This window comes from Rhinoderma darwinii, chromosome 10, assembly GCF_050947455.1.
Source record: "Rhinoderma darwinii isolate aRhiDar2 chromosome 10, aRhiDar2.hap1, whole genome shotgun sequence".
Classification (NCBI taxonomy): Eukaryota; Metazoa; Chordata; class Amphibia; order Anura; family Rhinodermatidae; genus Rhinoderma; species Rhinoderma darwinii.
In genome coordinates this window covers 85,179,059-85,204,254 of record NC_134696.1, presented here as the reverse complement: position 1 = coordinate 85,204,254, position 25,196 = coordinate 85,179,059, and the positions used below count along the sequence as shown (strand labels likewise).

At 42.5% G+C, this 25,196-nt stretch overlaps 1 protein-coding gene across 3 annotated transcripts in view; it reads right to left on the bottom strand.

Moving 5' to 3' along the window:
* DSCAML1 (DS cell adhesion molecule like 1) overlaps positions 1-25,196 on the bottom strand; it is a 186,904-nt gene that overhangs the window by 142,756 nt on the left and 18,952 nt on the right. For all 3 annotated transcript variants that reach the window (XM_075840151.1, XM_075840152.1, XM_075840154.1), the window contains exons 2-3: positions 8,332-8,649; positions 1,477-1,623 (exon numbers count right to left, since the gene is read on the bottom strand). In XM_075840151.1, the coding sequence (XP_075696266.1) occupies positions 1,477-1,623; positions 8,332-8,649 (465 nt within the window). The remainder of the gene's footprint in view (positions 1-1,476; positions 1,624-8,331; positions 8,650-25,196) is intronic.

Here is a 25,196-nt window from a genome sequence, read left to right as displayed (position 1 = left end):
CGTGAAAATGGAGCAAAATAGGACATGTTCTATTTTTCAACGGACCCTTCACTTGGTCCGTTGAAACAACGGCCGTGTGAACGTCCCCATTGAAATTCATGCGTCCGTGTGACGGCTGTTGTTTTAACGGCCGTCACACAGACGTACTCTACGTTCGTCTGAATTCGGCCTAAGACTGTATTCTCACAGATGCAATACAGCTCCATATGTTTAGTGCAAGAAAATTGATCTGATCCCGTCATGTGAAAGCTAGAAAACCAGAGTTTTATGAAGATCTCAGTACCATCTAGCGGAACCACATGGGGTCTAGGTGTTGCAGGTATGATATGGACCCTTAAACGCCAACTCCATGAACTAGGATTAACTTTAGGAAAAACCTTATTAGGTACACTGTTCTAGTGCTGGATATTTCATCCCTTTGGCCATTGGGCCGCCTAAATTCTTTGTATTATTGAATCAACATGGTTTAATGTTCCTTAGACATTCTGGTCCATGAAAAAGTTACAAAGTTCCATAGTCATACTGTGAATATCCATTCTCAAAGATGCTGTATTGGAGACCTGGAGACTGTGCAGCCATTGGCGTACACACATCCCATTATCATGCTAATGGGACCAGCTCGAGATGACTTTTGCTTGGGAACGGTCAACATTTTCATCCAGGAGGTACCCGTTACTAGACGAGTAAAGAGATCCCCATGGCCAGCAACAATACTGTAAATCATGCAAAGTTGGCTTTAGACGGTCTACTGTGTGCCCAGAAACCATTCCCCACACCAGAAAGATCAAGGTGAACTGTTGATGCTAGGCAGGATGGTTTCATGTGACTTAAAGAAAATTCTGACCCTGCCATCTACTTTCTGCAGAAGAAAGTACCAGACAAGGAACCTCCAGTAATGGTACCCAGTGCGGATGTAGCCTGTCCATCTCAAGGTCGGATGTGTTCAGAGATGATCTACTGCATATCACGGTTGTAATACATAGTTCTTTGAGTTACGGTCATCTTTCTGGCTATTTTCTAACCTATCTCAAAGGCTTTTCACCTGCAAAACGGTTGCCTACTCTACACAAAGTTGTATGCGAAAAAACAAGAAAACAAAGTCAGTAGTTTAGAGAGATACTCAAACCAACAGCCTGGCACCAACAATTATTCCAAGTTCAAAATTACTCAGATTACATTTCTTCCCAATTCTGGTATTTTTTCAAAACTTTTTGACCACGCCAGCATGGTTTTCTGCATTAACTTGCTCTCACATGAGTGGCCAATTCGATATTTGGATGTCCCACAAAAAGTGGTAGCAATAACCTCAAATATTAACGAATGAGCAGCAACTGAATACATTATTTTCAACTTCAAATAATAAACACTCCAACAAGAATCGTAAAATTCATGTACTTAGGCCAGAGGTACGTGGCTTCAGTCACACGATGGCAAAAAGTCAGGTTTTGATATTGAGGATGCAGTAAATAGACATACCTGATATGAGGGATACAGTATCCTTCTCCCAGGATACAACACTGACATACTCCTGCACGGAGGGTTGAGTGAGGCACTTGAATACAGCCGCACTTCCACGCATGGCGCTCTGGTCCTCCACGCGCACGGTGTACGGCTCCCTGAAAACTAAAAGGTACAGGCATTTTGTCAGAGCAGTGTTATATTCTGTATGTGGAGCTTTTTTAATAAATATTGCAATTATCTAGAACATTTTACATAATACAAGTACTTTACCACTAAATATATGTGATAGCACAACTAATAGGTATAATTTCAAAAAGAAAGACAAAAAATATAAAAAAAGTTTTTCTTTTTTTTTTTTTACATTCTGCAAAGGGAGACAGGGCTGGTACTTGCCTAGCCAATGAGGATACTCACAAGCACAACATTTTAACCTGTAAAATTGATGGCCTATCCTCAGGATAGATTATCAATATCTGATCAGTGGGGGTGCTACCAGCACCCCCACCAATCAGCTGTTTTGAAGGGGGCTCGGCGCTCGTAAAAGCGCTCCTTCCTTATCTTCTCGTCCTGTGAATTGCCGGCACACTTGTAGCCACCGTTCACAGTATTACTGCCTTCTCCCATCCCAGTGAATGGGAGAAGTCTGTATTACTGTGAACTGCCGCTACAAGTGTGCCGACTATTCACAATACAAGTGCTGCGTCTCCTCAAAACAGCTGATTGGCAGGGGTGACGGGAGTCCGACTCCGACCGATGAGATATTGATGGCCTATCATGAGGATAAGCCATCAATTTCTTATGGCTAGAAAACTCCTTTAAATATAAATTATAAAAGGGATTTCGGGGGCTTTCATTGCCAAGGACATATGTAATACGTCATTCCTTTAAACGCACTAGAGTATAAAGGCTAAACTTAGATCTTACTACCTAGTTCAGTGTCTCTTGGTGACAGCAAGAAGAAAAAACACAGATAATGACTGTATCTCTCCATTTGTACAGCCTTCCAGTGACCCCAGGGGGGTGATACAGAAACTTGTCTTTATATTATCACCCTTTTTACCAATCAGAGAAGATATGCGCCAATCAGAGAACCCTGCTCAGGTCAGACTTTTAGCCACAAGCATGACTTTTTATGCATCTTTTACACAATGCCTAACGAAGACCTTGGTGCGAGGTTGAAACGCGTTGTAGCCCTTGTAGCTTGTTCACCAAATTGTTTTTAATACTATCCACACAATGTTAAGCTTTGGTAAAAAATTGCATGACATGAAGGCGTGACTTTATAGTCAGCAGACTATATGGACCTCTATATTGTTTACACAGACAGCGCCATATACATGGTTGTGGCTATGCCTGTTACTGCAGCTCAGTCACATTCTTTATTCTGCTGATATATACATTTATATAGTGTTGTATCTGTCAGGTTGTTAAAAATCCGAACTACAGTAGCTGTTGCTTACTGTATGTGTGACTGTTCCTAGGAAATCTGGTTAAGATCTAATCTAAACACCATGATTTCAATGGAATATCTGTTCACAGAGCTCAGGGTCTTGAAGATATCCAAGATATAATCCAAAATGGAGCACTGTGGCCCCCTTAAGTCTAGCGATCATGCAGGGCTCAGATCACGGCCCTCAAGCAATAACATCCTATAAAATGTCTCAATGTTGGAGGATATCCAACAGTAAACCTTCACATTGACATGTTTAACTAAATCCATTTGTTATATGCAGTGGTCATGCTAAACACAATAACTTGGTTAAGTCTGATTTTCAATATTATAAATTTCATAGCCTTGCTTCCTTCCATAATAAATATACGCTTAAAGCTTCATTCACATCTGCGTCAGGACTCCGTTCATGGGTTCTGTCTGAACTTTCCGTCAGGGGAACCCATGAATGAAATCTAAACTGAAACAAACGGAATCCATAGTTCTCCGTTTGCAATACCATTGATTTCAATGGTGACGGATCCGGTGCAAATGGTTTCCATTTGTCACTGTTGTGGAAGGGATCCGTCGTTTTGACGGAATGAATAGCGCAGTCGACTACGGTATTAATTCTGTCAAAACGACAGAACTCTTACACAACGGTGACAAACGGAAACCATTTCCACCGGATCCGTCACCATTGAAATCAATGGGGATGCAAACTAAAACCTATGGTTTCCGTTCGTCACTGTTGTGGAAGGGATCCGTCGTTTTGACGGAATGAATAGCACAGTCGACTACGGTATTGATTCCGTCAAAACGACAGAACTCTTACACAACGGAGACAAACGCAAACCATTTGCACCGGATCCGTCACCATTGAATGGTGAAACCAATGACGATGCAAACTAAAGCCTATGGTTTCCGTTTGGAGTCCCAACGCAGATGTGAACGGAGCTCTATACACCTTTCTCTGCAAATTAAAATACTGCAAATTTGACCTGCCATTCAAGCTTTAATAGATACATTCTGCTTTCTGCAAGCTTATTGAACAACAACTACTATTTTGCGGTACTAAAGACCTTGAAAAGAATAACCAGCATGATCATGTGCGCTCAATATCCCTACGATCAATTCAAAGATTACAGTTTCAATTTCTGAAAACAATGGGGAATGTATCTCTAAAGTCATCAAGCACAATATTATAAACTAGAAACACATGTACAGCACTTTACAGTCTTGTTCCTCAGCCAGAGAAAGTGCATTTTCTGGGCTGAGCTGTCCATGGTACTGATTATAGAGCGATAACCGGAAACTATTCATATTGAAGCAAAGTGTAAGCCTACTCTATATTTTATCATGCGGAGATAATGTTGTGATCTATCTTGGGTCTCCTTCAGATGGGTGTATTGTACCCGAATTTAACGCACCATAGGGATCTCTGATGCTGTATATTCGGTTCAGTAGATCCACCGAGGGTCCAGGTGTTACGTCAAGAATACGGACAATTAAACATCGGTACAATACACCCATCTGAATGAGGCCAAGTTCTCACTAAACAGAACTAAAATTTGACTCCTTCGAGGTTGAGTCACTACCAATGTAAGTGTCCATTTCCCCTTCTGTTTTTTGTTGGTTTTTTTAAGCAAAAATCTGAAACAAATCCCACAAGAGAAATTAATATTTTCCTCGTTTCTTCCTCTATATTCTGTTCCTGTTTTGGATTAACAAGAGGGAGGTATCTTATGCTAGTAAGAACCGAGCCTTAGATTTTGCTTTTTCATTTTAAAAGTAATGGTGGACATGCCACCGTGTCCAGAAAATGGCTGGACAACACATTTCAAGGAATTCCGGAGACCGTTGGAAAAGGAACGGCACCATATTTAAAAAGTAATAATGTCTTTCAACATTTTGAGCCGTTTGAGTTAAAATGAGATCGGTGTCATGACTTTCTTCGTAAAATTTTATTATTATTCATATTATTGATTTATAAAGCGCCATCATTTTCCAAATTAAAAGGAATACAAAAACTTGTGCATTACATTTACAAAAAACTCATTCATAAACATTTTGTGGCATAATATTAATAGTGTAAAACAAATATAACAAACTTAGCTGAAGTCAATTATAGATCCATCCCTAGGCGAGTTTTGTATTATTACTATATATTAATATGAGGAAGATAAAAACAGCTGCTTTTTAGGCTTCATTCCCATCTGCGTCGGGGTTCTGTTCATGGGTTCCATCAGACCTTTCCGTCAGGGGAACCAAACAGAGACCATAGCTTTCCATTTGCATTACCATAGATTTCAATGGTAACGCTTCCGTTGCTAATGGTTTCCGCTTGTCACTATTGTGTACGGTTTCCATTCTATTTGTGGAATCAATAGCGCAGTTGACTGCGCTATTGATTCCGCCCAAAAAACATAAACCTTACAGAACGGAGACAAACGGAAAACATTAGCAACGGAAGCGTTACCATTGAAATCAATGGTAATGCAAACGGAAAGCTATGGTCTCTGTTTGGTTTCCTTTCATGGGTTCCCCTGACGGAAAGGTCTGATGGAACCCATGAAAAGAACCCCGACGCAGATGTGAACAAAGCCTTAGGCCCCATGCACACATCCTTAGAATACGTCCGTAATTACGAAACCATTAATTTCTATTGCCCACGGACACCTTCCCGTATATTTACGGGAAGGTGGACGTGCCATAGAAACGCTCCGCAAAAGATAGGACACGTCCTATTTTTTTGCTTTTAGTGACCGTGCTCCCATACTTTATAATGGGAGCATGCGGGTGGCTAACCGTGCCCGTAGTCACAGACCGTAATTACGGGCACGGTTGTGTGCAGGGTGGCCTTACATGCTCATACCGATTTCTTTACCATTGTTTATATAAACATTGCACCAATAAATCTGATATAGAAATAAGCATATATAATAAATCTAAGGACTTATTCACACCGTGCTAAAAAATGTAAAACAAAAAGGCAATTTTTACGCCTTTTCAGCGCTTGTAATTAGGATTTCCATTAACTATGGGAATTAGGCACGTTTTCGGCACGTTTTACAAAGAATTGACCTGATGCTTCTTTATTTTACACAATGCGTTTTCTAAACGCACGTGCGTAAAAAAAAAAACACGTTGTATGCCATTGATGTCAATTGGAAGCTTAAAGCATGCGTTTTTTGGGCACATGAAACGCGTGAAAAACGCGTCGAATACACGCCGTATGAACAAGACCTTATACTCAAGAGGAAACCGTATTATACAAGAACATCAACATTATCAGTGAAGTGAAGCTCCTCCCTGGATGGACATTGGTGGACCCTCCAGGAAGAACTGATACACAGTGTTATGCCTAGTGCCAGTGGGGCAGTGCAGAGCCAGAGGGGTGCGGTGCCAAACTCAGGGAATTAAAGAACACCAAAGCGAGAAGTCATGCACCACGCCCTAAGGCCCTGCATTAGGCTTAACACAGTGTATCGGATTATCCAAAAGAGTGTTCCTTTAAACATTGTATTCTAAAATTGCAATGAAAATTAATGCTATAATATCCCTTTCCACGTGCCACATTTCACATTTAAAGAGGCTCTGTCACCACATTATAAGTGGCCTATCTTGTACATGATGTGATCGGCGCTGTAATGTAGATTACAGCAGTGTTTTTCATTTAGAAAAACTATCATTTTTGACGGAGTTATGACCTATTCTAGCTTTATGCTAATGAGCTTCTTAATGACCAAATGGGCGTGTTTTACTTTTTGACCAAGTGGGCGTTGTGGAGAGAAGTGTATGACGCTGACCAATCAGTGACCAATCAGCGTCATACACTTCTCCCCATTCATTTACACTGCAGATCACATCATGTACAATATAGGGCACTTATAATGGGGTGACAGAGCCTCTTTAAAGACCATCTGTCACAGTTTTTTTAAAGTTTCAATGCTTTAGGAGTAAATAAGTCTAAGAAAGTTGTGTAAACGCTGGTGCTTTAATGATTGCTTCGACCAATAGCATTCACTGTTCCTCAGCAGTAAATATTCGGTCAAATTATGTATTCTAAAAAATCGGAGCAGGGCCGGAAACCTTAATGAATATTTCTAACAAGTCATCAATTCAAATACACAGATGATATACAGGGGGATCCCAGTGTAAGTTATATGATGAAGATAACCCTCACATGCTGCGGAATATATTTTATCATTGTAATATCACAAAGATGCATTTCGATGACCGATCCTCTTTAAATAGGTAGTTTTGCATTTAAAGTCAATTTCCAAGTATACATTAAAAAGTAACATTTTTATGTAACACACTGTTCTTTAGTTATTTGTGCCTGAAGTTGTTATAATCTATTATTTTATTTTGTATTAAGTAGCAATTTGGGAGAATTCAGCATTTCATTCCGTCATACTCAACTGGAGCTCAAGAATAAATAATCTGACACAAAGGCGAGCTGGCGAATAAAAATTTAGGAAGGTGTGATCTGGCACACAGAAGGGAAAAAGAAGAAACATGGCACGTAGGATGGCAAGGAAGTCAAATGGTGAGGTACATTGGAGTGGTAGGTAAATAATAGACTGGCACAGAGGAGAGTGAGAAAAAAAAAAAGAGAGAGATGAGTATGGTATATTAGGAAAGCTAGAGAAGGAGAAGTGCTGCATACAGCAGAACTGGGGCGGGAGTGCCATGGCCTACAGAAGAGATGGTGGCAGCAGTAGAATGGCACCTATTAAAGTGGAGATAGGAATCTGACACATTGGAAAACTAGGGTTCTAGTAGTCTGGCATACGAAAGTGCTGGGGAACAAGTCGTACAACATATTACGGTGGAGGAAGAACTCTAGCACATTGGCAAGAAAAGGAAGTAGTTGGGCATACACAAGAACTGAGGAAGGAGTGATCTGTCCTAAGGAAAATCTGGAAAAAGGAATGGCATGAAACATTTTATAACGGATGAATGAGTCCAGCACATTGGCAAGCTCGGAAAAATGTGGCTTGGCATACAGAAGAACTGGTTAAGGAGTGGCATAGCATATACCAGAGCTGAGATAGGTGTCTGGGACATGGAAAGCTGAGGAAGGAGAAGTCTGGCATACAGAAGACCTGAGGGCATACGAGCCCGTCGTACGAGGGTATACGAGCACGTCGTACGAGGGTATACGAGCCCGTCGTACGAGGGTATACGAGCCCGTCGTACGAGGGTATACGAGCCCGTCGTACGAGGGTATACGAGCCCGTCGTACGAGGGTATACGAGCCCGTCGTACGAGGGTATACGAGCACGTCGTACGAGGGTATACGAGCACGTCGTATGAGGGTATACGGCATATGAGTATGAGGGGCCTGACACTATCACATTTGCGAATATGTTCCAGGCATGCGTTTGGATATTTAACTTAACTTTCTACTAGTACAAAACAATAATTCCACTTACCAGCTTTGACACGGATGTTTGGACTCCGTATTTTCCCAGCGGAGTTCTCTGCTGTACAGAAATAGTCATTATCATGTATAAAGCTATTGAAAGCGGACTGAGAGAAGGGGTACAGCTGGAGTGTGCCATTGGCGTGGACGTGCCTAATGTGAGGCACATCATAAATGTCATCTCCTGTTCCCAGGTACCATCGTAGGGTGGCGCTTGGTGATCCAGCTGCAGGGCAGGGGATAAATACCCCCACTGTGCTGGAGAATGTAATCTGTAGCAAAGAAGTGTTCACAAAGTATAAACTTGTGCTGGCATCCTCAGAGCGAGCTGCAGAGAGAAAGAACAGGTATTAGTGACAGCAATATTTCAGTTGTCGTTAGATGTATATAACAGTATATACGCATTAAGAAACAAGAAGCCAAAGTTACAATGAGTTATAATTCTGCATATCAATGTTTTCATATGGATTCAACAGTTGTTGGTCTGGAATTATCCCCGAGCGCTGGTCTAACATAGACTCTCAGTAAAAATGGCAATGAAGTAGCCAGATGACTTTTTTTACCCTCATAGACCATCTTCGGACTTAGGACTAGCACCCCCATTGTGTACATTACATTTCCTACTAGGCCGAGTGTCTTGTCTGCCCATATTTCCTGCTCTTAAATTTTTCCCCCACGGTTTTTTCGGCCTATCCCCACTGCTCCCGTGTGTATATGTTCTTGTGGCTGCCTACATCTATTCTTCTATATCCTCATCACCAGCCAATGTCAAAAAAGGCAGAAGTTACATTTTTTCCATTAGCATTATCTGCACAGTAGAGGCATAGTGGGGCACAGTTCTGCTTAAAGGAATTGTCCGGCTTCAGCAAATTATTTTTTATAGAATTAAAAGTTACACAATTTTCCAATATACATTCTGTATAAATTCCTCACGGTTTTCAAGATCTCTGCTTGTTGTTATTCAGTAGGAACAGTTATTGTTTACTTCCAGTGGATAATATTCTGTCCATGGGCATGTGATGGACACACAGGTGCTGGGATTGTTAGAAGACACAGCTCAGATCCACATACTGTAACGAGCCGTGCGCCTGTGTGTCCATCACATGACCATGTAACGAGCCGCACACCGGTGTCCATCACATGACCATGTAACGGTAAGTATAGGAAGCTTTGAGATGCTACAATTAAAGCTGTTGTCTGGACATTTTTTTTTTATCAGGATAGGCCATCAATATACGATCGATGGGGTCGGACTCCAAACATCCCACCGTTTAGCTGACTGAAGCAACATTCGTCGCCGTGGCCTTTTCAGTGTTTACCAGGCACAGCACTGTACACATTGGTAGCGGCCGTGGCCTGGGATTGCAGCTGACTTGAATGGGTCTGGAACTGCAAACCCAGGCACAGCCGCTCTGGATGTGTACAGCGCTGTGCCTGTAAACTGGGAAAAGGGTGCGGCGATAAATGCCATTGCCCCTTCGGTCAGCTGATGTAGGGGTGCCGGTGGTGGGACCCCCACGATCTTATATTGATTGCCTATCTTAAGGATAGCCCATCAACAAAAAAAACATCTGGACAACCCCTTTAAGCACATTGAAGGTATATTGATCATTTAGCATGTGATTACATTGACCAGGGGACTGCTTGTGTAAATGGACACCACACATGAAAAAAAATCTGAATGTTATAATAGAAATCAATTCACATATGCTGAAGAGCTGAACTTTGATATTATATTCATCTTTCATGAACCACTATATAAACTAGGTAAGAAATAAAATGCTCGACTTCCTCTATTAATGTGCCCAAGGGGCTACTTGCTGCTGACTAGGTGGAAGGGACTTTAATTAGATGGAAGTGTTGAGGGCACTTGCACTTCTGTACATTATGCGAGGTTTCCTTGTATTCTGGAAGGATAACTCAAAGAACGGAGCGAAGGATCACTGGTCGCATGTCTCCTTATGTGGGTGTATGCGCTCACTGATGCACGCACAATGCAGAAAAAATGTCCTTGTTAATGAGCCATTACCTAGAAAACGAAATTTAAGATACTGTAATATAAAGCCATACAAATTATTTTCTGGGTATTCTGATTACAGGGCACATAATACGCTGGGCATCAAGTTACTATGGCAAATTATTGTACTAAGAATATGGATACGAAAAAAATAGAAAAAACAAAGTGAAATGAACTTAGCAACTCCTGTAGCTGTATATTAGTTGAACTGCAGCCAATTTTTGTGCCTCACCTGAATTTTTAGGGTCATATTTTCGTTGTAAGGCCAGGATCATACACAGTTTTCATGCAGTTTTGTGAACGAAGGCCAAAAGTGGATCCAAAAGGAAGGAAAGGTATAAAAGAAAACACTGATGCGTCTTTATTTTATGTCATGTGTTTGGCTCAAAAATCTGCGCAAAAAACCTGCACCAAAAACTGTGTGTGTGAGCCTGGCCTTAAATGGGTTGACCACGCACAGGAGAGGTCATCAGTAAATAAGAGCAGAGTTGCTGTTCTGCAGTACGGCCGCTATGCAGTAGTCGGAGCCATCTGCTTCCGGCTCCGAATATTGCATACCCTGAATAACATCCGGCGCCTGGAATCAGCCGGAGCAGCCGATCGGTGCGAGGTCCTGGTGTCGGACCCGAATCGATCATATACTGATGACCAATCATGTGGATAGGTCATCAGTTGTCCGTGAGTGAGAGAGTGAGAAAGAAAGTGCGCTTGGGTGAGAAACTGCAACCCTTCCCCCTGTCTACTACAGATGTGTCCTTCCTTACCTTTTCTCTTATCTCAGCATTTACCGAGATGTTTGGCGCGACATAAGCATCTTTGAAGAAAATTATAATTTTTTTTGTGATACTCTGTCACAAGATGTCTATGCTATAGGTGTCTATGTATGGCCCATTGGTTGTGATGCGAGTTGCAGTCTGTCAAAGGATTTTTCTAGCATGTCGCGATATTGTATTGAATTTGTTTCATGTTAAATTGGAGTCCTTAACCAAATTCAGGCAAAAGGTAAGGATGGACACATCAGTATTTACTGAATAACTGGATTTTGTGAGGACTGGGTTTGTGAACAATTTTAGAGGGCCTACAGGCAGCTGGAAGTTGAGGAAGATCCCATTTTCTACTAATAACATAACTAATAACTGAATATGTACATAAAATACATATTGCTGGTTAACGATTTGTAGTGTAAATATAGAAATTGACTTGAACTTTGGAGCCCCAGACAATATATTCATATTGCTGGTGCATTTCAAATAAAAAAAAAAAAATCAACCAAGCACAAGGACGTCATGATGCTGTGCTGGGGCACTTGCTTGAAGGAAGCCTATTTGGAAACATAAGAAAGGTCACGGTTCCAGTTTGTGCAGTGGATAGCATTGCGGCAGCATAAACACTTATTTTATTATTAATTGTACTCTCAGTAAGTATATTGCTTCTTTGTAATTAGAGGGAACGCTATAGCGATCACTGACCCAGTACCTGCATGGCATGAAGTTACAGCTACTAGAATAAGCAAGTAGAATGGGACATTGAATACTGTGGATCATGGACATCTGAGCTACCAAGGTCTAGGACGAGAGGATATGTAACGAAGAGGCAGACCATGCAGCTGCTATGGGGCTTCTAGAGAGGGGGTCCAGACCAGGTTGACTGCATCCCCTATTTTAATGGATAGTGAGAACTGAAGCAGGGATCCCATCTCCACAGGTCCTACCAGATTAGCAAAACAAGGAGGAGAGATTAACCCATGGATCATGGAGAGTCGATGGAGGAAAAGTGGTACCTAGTCCTCCTCTCCTAGCTGGTATGGGGCATGGTAGTGGTAACTAACTACAGAAGGGGGCTCCATTTTAATCTATGCTATGGGGTCCCTTTACATCCCTGGTCTTGGATTACTAGGATAGTGGAAGATGTGGATGATTTATGATTTGGTTAGCCAATTATTGTAGAAAATCAATGAAAAGGTCTGGATAATATGAATAACTTTGGGTTTTTCGGACAATGGTCAACGTTTTCTGAGATCAAAGAATTCGAAAATGGACTACTCAAATGCATGGAACAAAAATATTGCCCAAGTGACATTGTATAGAAATAATCACAATTGTGCCTACCTATTTTACACAACTTATCACCATTACGTTATATGTAGTACCCCATTATAGATAATTTCCTTTATTATAGGCACTTTATTAAACAACTATTATGTACACAGTAACACCTCACTGTCAAAATAAATACCACACACTCATTCATTGGATTGTCTATGATCAACTAAACTGGTTACTTTCGGATTCGTGATCCTGTAAGTTTTAAAATAAGCCCTCGTTGTATGATCGGTCTTGGTCCAACCCCCGGGATCCAAACCGATCAGCAGAACAAAAGAGCTGGAGCGCCGTGACTCCTTCATTAGCGATGTCCATATGATTGTGGATGTGTCTGGTACTGAGGCTCATTCCTGTCCCTTAGTTCTGCCAATCAATGGGGTCCCTGAGGGTTGAACCCCACCAATCATTCATTAATGTCTTATCGTAAGGGTAGGCAAGCAATTGCAAATGCTAGAAAACACTTTTAAATACTCTGTGCCAAGTTAAAAACTTCAACCATCACAAAAGTCTTAAAAATTTTAAGCAAAATAATCTGAAATGTTGGGATTAGAGGAGCTCATGGGCAATGTATAATCCACACCTTTAACCCATCTGGACCAAGAAGGAAGTTGACAAAACTGTGTTGTGTATTTACCGGTAAATCTATACACCCTAGGTCTACATTGTGTTTGCTCTGAACATCTGTCAGGTGAAACAAGATAAGAAGGGTTAATTATTAGAGATTACTGCCTCTATCTCCCTGTTGTTGGATTGAAAACTCATGGGAATTTATCTAGTTAAGCCTCACCAAATGTCGTGCCCATGAGGTTGAGAAAAAAAGTAATTGTCGATAAGCAATGAGAGCGTGTTGAATGATAGTCAAGTACAATGCTAAAAATGAGTTATATTCCCTTTGAAACTTGCAAACACTACTTGGTAGCTCAGTAGCTTCATTACAATGACCATAAAAACTCTGGGTTCTGGAAGGCAATAATCTCCAAAGGAAAAGGGAAGACTGGTCTATTGTGTACACGATGGGTAAAACGATGGAGAATAAAATAACGATGAGGAAAATGATGAAAAAGTGGTTTTCAAAAAAACACATGGCTAATCTATCCTAAGGATCGGCCAACAGTGTGTGATCGGTAGGTGGTGCAACCCAATGATCGCCTAGGCTAAATATAGACCAAGAAGGTATATGCTTGGAAAATGTTATGGATTAACCTGGCCTGAGTCCTTGTCTGTGCTAGTGAGCTTGCACTATATTTAGTGACTTGAAAAATAATCTGTTCCCTCCAGGTTTGCGGACTTTGAATTTATGCTGAATATTCATGTGTGCTATTTGCATATCATTATGTGCAATCTGCATTAATTGAGGCTATTTGCATACAGCCGATCATCAGTATCATTTTTGCAAAACTCATACAGGTAAGTACATTGTTCTAATGCATGTACCCTTTGGACAGTAACCATAAAATCTATTACAACACTCAGAGCAGTACTAGTACGAGATCTCAACCATTACTCCACCCAATATGTGACGGAGTATCACCAAATCAAAGGAAACCATTACCAATACTGTACCCAGTAAATCTGAAGTGTAGTCTACTGTAATGTGCTATAGGACTGTAGTGCAATCCCCTCTACTACACCGGTGTGTTACAGTGTAGTGATCTTCTGTAATGTTCTGGTAAGGGTCTCGATATTCTCAGGTCACTGAGTTAGGCCCCAATGCACACGACCGTAGATTTCATCCGTAATTACGGACCCATTCATTTCTATAGGCCACGGACACCTTTCAGTATTTTTACGGATGCATGTCCGTGCTGAAAAATTATAGAACCTGTCCTATTCTTGTCCATAATTATGGCACGGACTCTCCCATAGAAGCCTATGGGTGCTTCCGTAAATACGGATGTGCATCCGTAAACCGTCCGTATTTACGAAAGCGTTGCTATGCAACATGTTGATGACATTTGCAGCCTCCCTTTTTTTTTTTTTTTTACGGATCAAATACAGACTGTTTTTACGGACAGTATTTAGGGATAGATGAAAATACGGTAGTGTGCATGGGGCCTTACAGAGTGGCCTTCTGCGGTAATGAACACTGCAGCCCTAGCGTAAATGATGAAGAACAGAGCTGCTGAGCAATATTCCTACATATTGAGCGCACCGATGTTATGGCGGGCTGTGTGTAGAGTGGGGGGGGTGTCCCTCATGCACCACTCTCGTATTAGCCAGAGCGCATAATGATTTCAATGGGAACTCTGTAATGCTTAATTTCACCAGTGGTGGCGCTACTGAGAATTTGCTGCCGGATTTCCCCACAGATTACATCTGATCACTGAGGGTCGCAGCAGCGGAACAGCCTCTGATCAGTTTATGGTCAGGGGACCTCTCCAACATAAAAAAGATTATCCATACTGGACAACCCTTTTAAGATGTGCTGCTTATAAAGAGAGGTTAATGGTATTGTATATATGCCCTCATGTGGAGTGGGTTTGTGATTTGTATTATGGCGTGTTCTATTGTGTAATATAATCCTGATGTATGTTCTTGTGTGTCGTTGAGATGTACTGTTACGTATTGTACGCAGATGTAGAACAGTATCAATGTATCGGGTTTACATGGGATGTGATATTATGTTCACTTGACTTGTGCACGTGAGTCCGTTCAGCTTTGTTCTCAAATATTGAATCTTTCCTCTTATATGAGCGGCTTTTCCTGTGTCTATTATAAAGAAGTGTGATGGGGAGCTGCATTTTCTTGTGTTATGGCTCGATGCTATGTTAGCAATTTGTAGTGTAATAATGTATTGGTGTGATGTAGGTTGTTAATATGAAGAGGTGTAATATCAAACACCGTCCCTTTAAACACTATTGGTCACTTCGTTAGTCCAGAGATCCTGATAATTTAAATAGCTAAATTATATTTTCATGCTGAAGTGCGTGCAGGCATGTACACTGTATGGAGAAAAGTATTGGGACACACCTATTGATCATTGAATTCAGGTGTTTCATTCAGTCCCATTGTCACAGGTGTATAAAATCCAGCACTAGCCGTGCAGTCGCCTTTGCAAACGTTTGTGATCGAATGGGTCGTTGTAAGGAGTTCACGGAATTCCAGCGTGGTCCTGTAATAGGAAGTCACCGTTGTAACAAGTCAGTTCATTAAATTTCTTTCCTCCTAGATATTCCACCATCAACTGTGAGTGATATTATTGTAAAGTGGAAGCGTTTAGGAAGCACAGCAACTCAGCCACGAAGTGGAGGCCACGTAAAGTTACAGAGCGGGGCCACCAAGTTCTGAGGCGCAATGTGCATAAAAGTCGGCAATGCTCTGCTAACTCCGCTCCAAACCTCCTCTGGCATTAACATCAGCACAAACGGTGCAACGGGAGCTCCATGACATGGGTTTCAATGGTTGAGCAGAGGCATGTCAGTCTTACATTACCAAGCACAGTGCCAAGCGTCAGATGGAGTGGTGTAAAGCCACCGCCACTGGACTCTGGAGCAGTAGAAATGTTCTGTGGAGCGATGAATCACGCTGATCTATCTGGCAGTCTGATGGACGGGTCGGGGTTTGGTGAATGCCAGGAGAACGTTACCTGCCTGACTGCATTGTGTCAACTGTAAAGTTTGGTGGAAGAGGGAGAATGCTATGGGGTTGTATATTTAGGGGTTGGATTAGGTCTCTTAGTTCCAGTGAAGGGAAATCTTAATGCTTCAGCATACCAAGACATTTTGAACAATTGTAGCTTCCAACTTTGTGGGTAGTTTGGGGTTCGGCTCTTTTTCATACGAACATGACTGTGCCCTAGTGCAGAAGGTCCATAAAGACATGGTTGGGGGGAGTTTGGCGTTGAAGAACTTGACTGGTCCGCACAGAGCCCTGAACTCAACACCTTTAGGATAAACTAGAACGGAGATTGTGAGCCCGGCCGTCTCCTCCAACATCAGTGTCTGACCTCACAAATGATCTACTGGATAAATGGGCAAAAACTCCCACAGACACTCCAAAATCTTGCAGCAAGTCTTCACAGAAGAGTGGAAGCTGTTTTAGCAGCAAAGGGGGAACAAACTCTATATTAATGCCTATGGATTTATAATGGGATGTTATAAAGGCTCCTGTGTGTGTAATGTGTCCCAATACTTTGTCCATATAGTGCATGAGTGTAAGTGTGTTCTAGAACATCTGATAATATTATTTCAAGAATTCAGAATTTTTGGAATGTTACAGTAGTTTTGTTTATTTTTATCATAATGTCATGTTAAAATCATGTCAAATGTATCATTTTTAATATGTTTTCATACGAGCTAATCTTTCTTCTACGGCACTGGGCTCATCATATTGTCCTCTTGACCGCAGTTATCATGCAGTGTAATTCTATTTGGGGAAGTGAGATAAATTAAGGAAGCACTTTGGTAATGTATAATATATTTTTTTAATCATTAAACACCTATTGTGCCAATATATCAAATGGCCTTTGTATTACCTTAGTATCTTTTTTATTTGCATCTCTAATTTTAATGCGGTCCGTTGGGTCACTTGATTAAATGGTTACTCCCTGGGAGAGAGCACGGTTAAGGTACCAATGACGGAAACGGGGAATAGATATTATTTAATAATACTATATTGGGTTTAAGGGTATTTTGACAAGGGCTATTTTCAGCCGTTATTCGGGCCGTAAACGCTCTGAAAAATGGCTAAAAATGCAGGGGCTGAACGCCTCCAAACATCTGCCCATTGGATAGGTCATCAGTATATGATCGGTGCATGTCCGACACCCGGATCCAGTACCGATCCGCCACTCCGGCTGCCTGTGGGCACCAGGCGATATTGCCGGAAGCAGTTCGCTTCGGTCAAAGAATAGTGGTCGAGCTGCAGTACTGCATCTCTGCTCCTATTCAAATGAACAGGAGCAGAGATGTAGTTCTGCAGAACGGCTGCTATGCAGTGGTTGTAGCCATCTGCTTCCAGCTCCAACAACTGCATACCGTTCCAAACATACCGTGCATAGAGGCAGTCGGAGTGGCGGATCAGTGCGGGGTCCGGGTGTCGGACACACACCGATCATATACTGATGACCTATCCGGTGGATAGGTCATCAGTTGTCACAAAGTGGAAAACCCCTTTGGGTTGAATTTTTGTGTAGTCAATGTTTGCAGACTCTCTTTTATGATCAGTTGTTTGTGCTCCAGTCTTAGGTCTTATGCACACGACCGTAGTCTTTACCCGCAATTACGGATCCGGTTAAAATACTAACACATTGATTTCTATCGGCCACGGACACCTTTCCGTATATTTATGGGTGTGCGTCCGGGCCGTAGAAAGGAGCCGCATAAAATAGGACGTCCTATTTTTCGCATTTACGGACCGTGCTCCTATACTGTGTGGACAGTGCGCAAATTAGGTTGACACTCCGCAGCTCAAGCGTGCTGTATTTACTGATCGTAAATACTGCACGGTCTTATGCATTAGGCCTGCCTTTGGTTTCTGGGTCCGGAAGTAGCTGAGAACGACCACTGTCAGCCATATTAGTTCTTATGGTGCGGAGGGCCCGGTCTTCACCCTATCTCAGCAAGAGAACCCTCACTATGTAGGAAAATGCTTTATTGAATCATTTATGAAATTGCCTCTTTTCTAGACTTGTGTGCCAAAAAGCAAAATCTGTGCCAGAGCCCTCCAAACCATCATTAACCATTAATAGTTTTGCTCATGTCATAGAGAGGTCTTTGGGCAACCAATAGCCGCACGGCTCCAGATGCGACAACAACCTCTGTGCTCTTGGGATGTCGTAGTGTGTACTCCATGTGCTCTAGTATGGTAAAGAAAAGGATTATACTGATCTATGTTCTCACGAATGCCATTTTCAAATATTCTTACATTTGATGAATCTCTCCGGCTACCAACAGCAGTAATCCTTAGTTAGAGCAGGGAAGCCACAGGGAAATGAGACGCCCTATGGCTTCCCTCTAGTCCTGTTTTCCGGCAGTCTGTATCATTCGCATCATAGACAAACTGTAGACCACATAAGCAGTGGATATATTTTATTCATATGGTTTCCCTATGTAAATATAGTAAATAACATATGAAACTTATGAAATCTGTTTTACGCATAAGCAAATGGATCTGGTCACACGGCTTACAATCGCACAATTTTTGAAGGTGTTTTCGTGGTCCGGTATTTTTAATTCAACGAAATGGAGAGGGAATAGTTTCTATACAGGACAGAACAGTGCTCATTTATTTTTTATACTTGGTTTAGGGACTATTTTGCAGATGCAACCATACGATATCTTGTCACAATTCAATAACTGCTTCTATAGTCATAGTAGATTGTACGGAATAACTTTTCTTATCGCAAGCTCCCTGTATAGAAGTGTATATGTAAATAAGAACGATCTATTGCTACAACCGAGTTATCAGAGATCGTAATTTCCGGCCATAGTTTAACAAAGTCAATATTAGAAATTTTAGGGCACTAAATTTGTCTGCATTCTGACCCAAGCCGCGCCTCACCATTAACTGGGGGCACCTCACCAGTAAGACCTCCCTCACAGTGGGCACAATGGGTAAAATTTTTGCCTACACCTTTTTATAGAATATATTTTTAATTTATTGTAGAACAGAAGAAGGCAGTGAAGAGTCCAAAAATACTACAGATAAAGCATGTAAATTTACCATCTGGTGATGGATATGAACAATATGTCTAATAGAAAAGCATATACCAGGCAGCAGAGTCCATCCACTCAAAGTGATTATTAAACAGATTGTAACCCCCTTTAGGACACAGAGGTAAGTCCTGTCTACATTTAGTGTCAGACAGACAGGTCAATGGAGACCAAGATAAGACGGGCAGGCGAGGGCACTAGGGGTTTAGAGAGCACAGATGCTGTACTGAATCTGGGGACTCTTAAAACGTCAAACTGGCATTAGACACAGATTCAGTGAATACGTAAAAATAACAAAAATAATAAATAACCATCATAATAACAGTTAAAATGCACATTCTAATTATGCCCTGGGGTGGAGCACTGTTAAATGCCATATCATGATAAGGCTACCCTATGGATGTGATGTATACAGAGATCCCTATGGATGTTTTACATGTGGATGACGACTGTATATGTAAAAACAATCCCTTTCTTCTGCAGTCACGGTCGGAGATCACAACTTGAGCCTCATTTTTACATAGTATACATGAGAAAGTTTGTGCAGTTGAAGCAGTAGGCACATATTGCACCCACTCTCCAATCCAAAGAACATTGGTGGTGGCGGGTTACTAGCAGGCAGTGCAATGACTACTTTGATGCTTTCTGAGAACCAAAGTGCCAACAGGGCTCTACCCGAATGCGGATTCACCGAGAACCAAGAGACTGATAGCTGGAGAGAATAGAAGGCGGTAGCCTCCAATGTGCGGCTTGCAGGTGTATAGCCATACCTCCCAACATTTGAATTCGGAAAAGGGACATTTAAGCCACGCCCCCTAACCACGCCCAATATCCCGCATAAACACATCAAATCACGGGCAGATCCTTCTGCAAATAACACGCGCACATTCTCACTGCGGATCTCTAGACTGTCTGGATATCACCAATATTATGGATCCGGTTATATCGTCTTTGTGTTACTTTTCCTATCTTGGGTATAACATTGGCTCATCATTTTTTTTCCAGTTGTGTAACTCTGCTACAGCTAAATGGAAAAATCATCCACCAGAGCCCCCCTGTACATGGCGCCAGACGCGGCCCCCCTGTACATGGCGCCAGACGGGGCCTCCCTGCACATAGCGCCAGACACGGCCCCCCTGCACATAGCGCCAGACACGGCCCCCCTGTACATAGCGCCAGACACGGCCCCCCTGTACATAGCGCCAGACACGGCCCCCCTGCACATAGCGTCAGACACAGCCCCCCTGTACATAGCGTCAGACACAGCCCCCCGTTTTTTTACCTGTCCGTTTTAAAATCTGATGAATTTCATTTAAATTTGTTGCCACACACAGCCCTCTGTAGATAATGCCACACAGGCCCCTGCAGGTAATGCCACACAGGCCCCTGCAGGTAATGCCACACAGGCCCCTGCAGGTAATGCCACACAGCCCCCTGTAGGTTGCACCCATCCCCCCCTTCCAGGAGAAGTCACTGACTTCAATGTCCATATATGGACAGTGTAGTCACTGACTTCTCCTGGAGAGGAATCCCCAGCCACAGTGTCGGGGATTCCGCTTCAGAAGTGAGTTACGTCGCTGTGTCCATATATGGACAGTATAGTCACTCACTTCTCCTGTAGTGGAATCCCCAATCCCCGGCCGGGTATTGGGGATTCCGACTCCTAAAGGGAGCAAAAAAAAGACCCTCCTCCTCCTCACATGCACTCTGCACTGTGAGGAGGAGAAGGAGGAGAGAACATGAGCGACGGAAGACACGGCCGTCACTCGGGACACATTCCGGTGACGGCCGTGTATTACCCAGCCTCATAGACGTGGGGTGTGAATAGCCCCATTAGATGTGAATAGCCCCATTAGGGGTCTATTGTTCCTACTGCAGCCGTGTGACAGCCCTTTTATGAACGGCCGTCACCTGGCCGGGAAACCCTCTCCGCTTTGCTTTGACGTCACTCACCGTCAGAAGAAGGCAGGAGTCTTGCAGCGGCGTTCTCACTGGTGTCGATGCCGGCCCGGGAGTGAACCAGTCCAGTCACCTGACGGTGAGGTCAGGTGACTGGACTGGTCCACTCACGGGCCAGCATAGATCCCAGTGAGAACACCGCCGCAAGACTCCTGCCCTCTTCTGATCGCTGCTGCAGTCAGCAGCGATCAGCTGTTCTGATGCAGTGCCCAGCGGGACATTTACAGACCGCCCGGGACAGCGGTGAGAAACCGGGACTGTCCCGCCGGATCCCGGACGGTTGGGAGGTATGGTATAGCACGTACATTAAGTGGCACGAACAAGAACAATTTTCAGATGTCCCTATTGTCTGGTGTGAATTTGATTCATACTACAAAAATGTAATAAATAACTTTTTCTTTGCAAAAAAGAGAAGAAGTTTTCTACGCTATTAGGTCGAATTCAGACGAACGTAGAGTACACCCGTGTGACGGCCGTGAAAAAAACAGCCGTCCCACGGACGCATGTTTTGCAATGGGGTCATTCACACGGCCGTTGTTCAACGGACCGTGTGAAGGGTCCGTTGAAAAATAGAACAGGTTTTATTTTGTTCCGTTTGCACATATCCCTCCATAGACTCAAGTCTCACGTTTTTCATGTCTGCGTTTCCTCAGTTTGTGTAAATCTGGCCTTACACTGTACCTCAAACATTTTACCAAGGAAAGCCCATTTGCAGAAGATAAAAGGCAAGTCCTATGTGCTCCCATCTATACAATGACCTGCTAAAAGGACAGGACGATAGGCCGAAAACTGGTGTGTGTGTGTGTGTGTGTGTGTGTGTGTGTGTGTGTGTGTGTGTGTGTGTGTGTGTGTAGCTTGGATAAGAGATGCACAGTGAAAAAATTGAGGTGTTAATAAAGGAGGGCAATAGGATACGGAGGGGGATACTAGACACAGAAATGGTTCAATAGGCTGTTGGCATACTAATGTCTGTATATTTCAACCCTGCAAATTGAAATAGGAACAGATATAAACAGAAATCCCAGGGATTATAACAGAGGATTGCTCAGGAAATAGAAAGGGATGGATTTTTAATAATGGGAGTGGGGGGGGGGGATGAGATATGGCCAGGGTGGGGGGGGGTAACATGACCTTAAAACCACATAATCTCCTTTGAAATATAACAGGGACAGCACTATCCTAATGCCGTCTTTTCATATAAAATCAGGTCCCAATCATGCAGATTAAAAAGAAAAAACATCAAACTAAGACTGTAATATTTTTAAATCACAGGAGACATCTGTGGAGCGGCCACCTGTTACTAGAACAGAACCCGAGAGATCAACGGCCCATTCCACGAGAAAGAGACACCGTGGACGGACAACGGAGAAATGATGCAAAATAAGATAAAAATAGGGAGAGAAAATAGTGCGGATAATATAAAAACCTTTGTTGTAACCGGATGCAGATATAGCCCATATTCATGTATCACGACTGGTGCCCTTTCAAGGTATATCTTATAGAGTGGAGACTGGGATAACTTCATCTTGAGAAAAGAGGCCGCTGAATCTGTAGGATGGCCTGTATACAACCGGATGGGTTAAATGAACAACTGAACTATACATGCTTTATCTAAATCCATGCATGATATAGCTTATATATGCCCTCTTTTTGAGGTGTAATCTCTCCATATATACATTATTTTGAGTTCTTACTCCAATGTCCCCTGGGGCTCCCATATCTGTTTTGTGCAACGATCCTAGCAGAGAGAGACGCTATAGGATGTGACCTATACACAAGAATGTTTTTATTTTACTTTTTCATGGTAGAAAAATGTAGCTACTGTATGGAGAATAAGGGAGTTTGTAGAATATCCAGAACGGGTCGTCCCCTGTTGGATTTTTTTACACTACCGGTTTCTCTTATTTCACCCCTATGAGTACTGAATCAGTGTGATATTTATCATGTAGTATTGAGGTTGCCAGGACGCAGCTTTGAGCTGGGCAACGTCTTATATTTCCATAGCGATGGGATACTCCTCCCCCTGGTTAGGAACGGCTGTAGGTGACGTAACACTCACGTGTTCTCGGCGCACGCGCACTGAGTAAGAGGCGGCTGTGAGTGGCTGAGCGTATGACAAACACGGTAAGACCCAAACGACCGTACGTTACCGATGACGTTTGCGGCCCTGATTGGCCAGCAGGGAGGCTCGGCCTGAGCAGGTGGGGGTGGGGTTTAAATTATATATACACTTTGAGTCCTCAGCGACTGATGAGGCTCTAGTGAGGTTAGGAATGATCCGCTGTTATACCAATGGTTAAACGCTGTAAACCCAAATATATTTCTATCTATACAAGAGTAAGTTCATCATATAGGGTTCGCACCGGAGTTAAGGAGTTACTTTTTTCAATTTTCATTTATTTGAGCACGTTGGGCTTTTGTCATGGTGGCGATTGTACCCCTGATTTTAGCGAGATATAAATAAAGAATAATAAATTTGGAAAAAAGAGAAAAATGATCCAGCGCTGAGTCGTGCTTTGGTTTAAAAAGGAAGAAGTATTCCCACTTTTATTGGGGTTGTTGAGATTAAAATCGAAGGGAGACGCAGTCCCAAGATGTATATAAGTAGTGGGCGGTTGCCCTAGCCTACGCGTTTCAAGCATCTTGGCATCTTTGCCATGATTAAGAGCACGGTACGTGCTTGAAACGCGTAGGCTAGGGCAACCGCCCACTACTTATATACATCTTGGGACTGCGTCTCCCTTCGATTTTAATCTCAACATCCCCAATAAAAGTGGGAATACTTCTTCCTTTTTAAACCAAAGCACGACTCAGCGCTGGATCATTTTTCTCTTTTTCCTATTATGCACCACCAGCCGTAGCGGGGATCCGAGCGGAGAGTCCTGGAGACGCATCAAACTGGTGAGCTGGAGGTTTCCTCCCTTTTCTACTATTTCCAATAATAAATTTTACTCCTTAGTCACATCCAGTGAATTGTAGATCTTATAGAGCCCTATTACTTGGCACGCGCTTTATGACACACCAAATTTAAACGGGTTGTCCAGAATTGTTTTTTCAGCTTTGGTCTGGTTACTACTAATAAATTAAGTTGCTTATTTAGTTATAAGCCTCATTTTACATCCCATTTTTGGCCAACGTTTAACATATACGCGGGGGTAAAAGCTCCCAATGTATACGTCCGGTTGTAACAGATGCCTAACAGTGGCATCCGTCACCATAGGACTATAATAGTATACGTTAAATGTATACGTCAAACTCATGACCCTGTTCATGACGTAAACGTTAAACGGAAACCATTATAGTCTAAGGGTGACGGAAATCGCTGTTATGCATCAGTTTAACCCACCTGTGGCCCATAGACTATAATGGTATCTGTTTAACGTATACGTCATGAAAAGCCCATGACGTTTATATGCTTAATGTGAGCCTGTGACATATGCCATACATCACCCATAGGCTCCTATGTTAATAAAAAATCCTTATGCTGTTGGTATACGTTTTTTTTTCTGTAGATCTTGTGGAATGAATAAGCGTAGTCTACTACGCTATTCCATCCTTAAAGAAAAAAGGTTTTCTGATACATACCAGAATGACGGAGGCTGAAAGGACACTCTTTTGACCTCTGTTGGGCTAAAGGAGCTCTATGGACGTGTTTGGCGTGTACATCGTGAGCTTTTCCAAGGTACATGCTAAATGGACATCACAATCAGGGCCTTAAAGCAACCACCCTTGTGTTTGAAGAGCTCCCCATCGCTGTCCGCAGCCGCATGTCAACATGACAGCCATGGCTCAGCCCATACACGTCCTTCCTCCAACATGTACATTGTATGGAACATAGCTCTGTATAGTAGCCACATGCCCTCGCCATGCGGCTGCCAATAATAGACCCTGGTGCTGTACAAATACCGAACCAGATCTATTGGATGAAGCGACCACATGACTTGGCGATCACGTGGCGGATACACGTAGCTTTGCTAAGAACAACGTATGGGTAAACTAAATGAACAAATAATTTGTGGTAATATGGCCACAGTGAAAAAATGTGAACAAAAAAAAAACCAAAAAACGCACAATCCCAGACAACCCTTTTAATATGAATTATTCACTTTTGCTATGAAGTTCATTATTTATTATCATATATTTT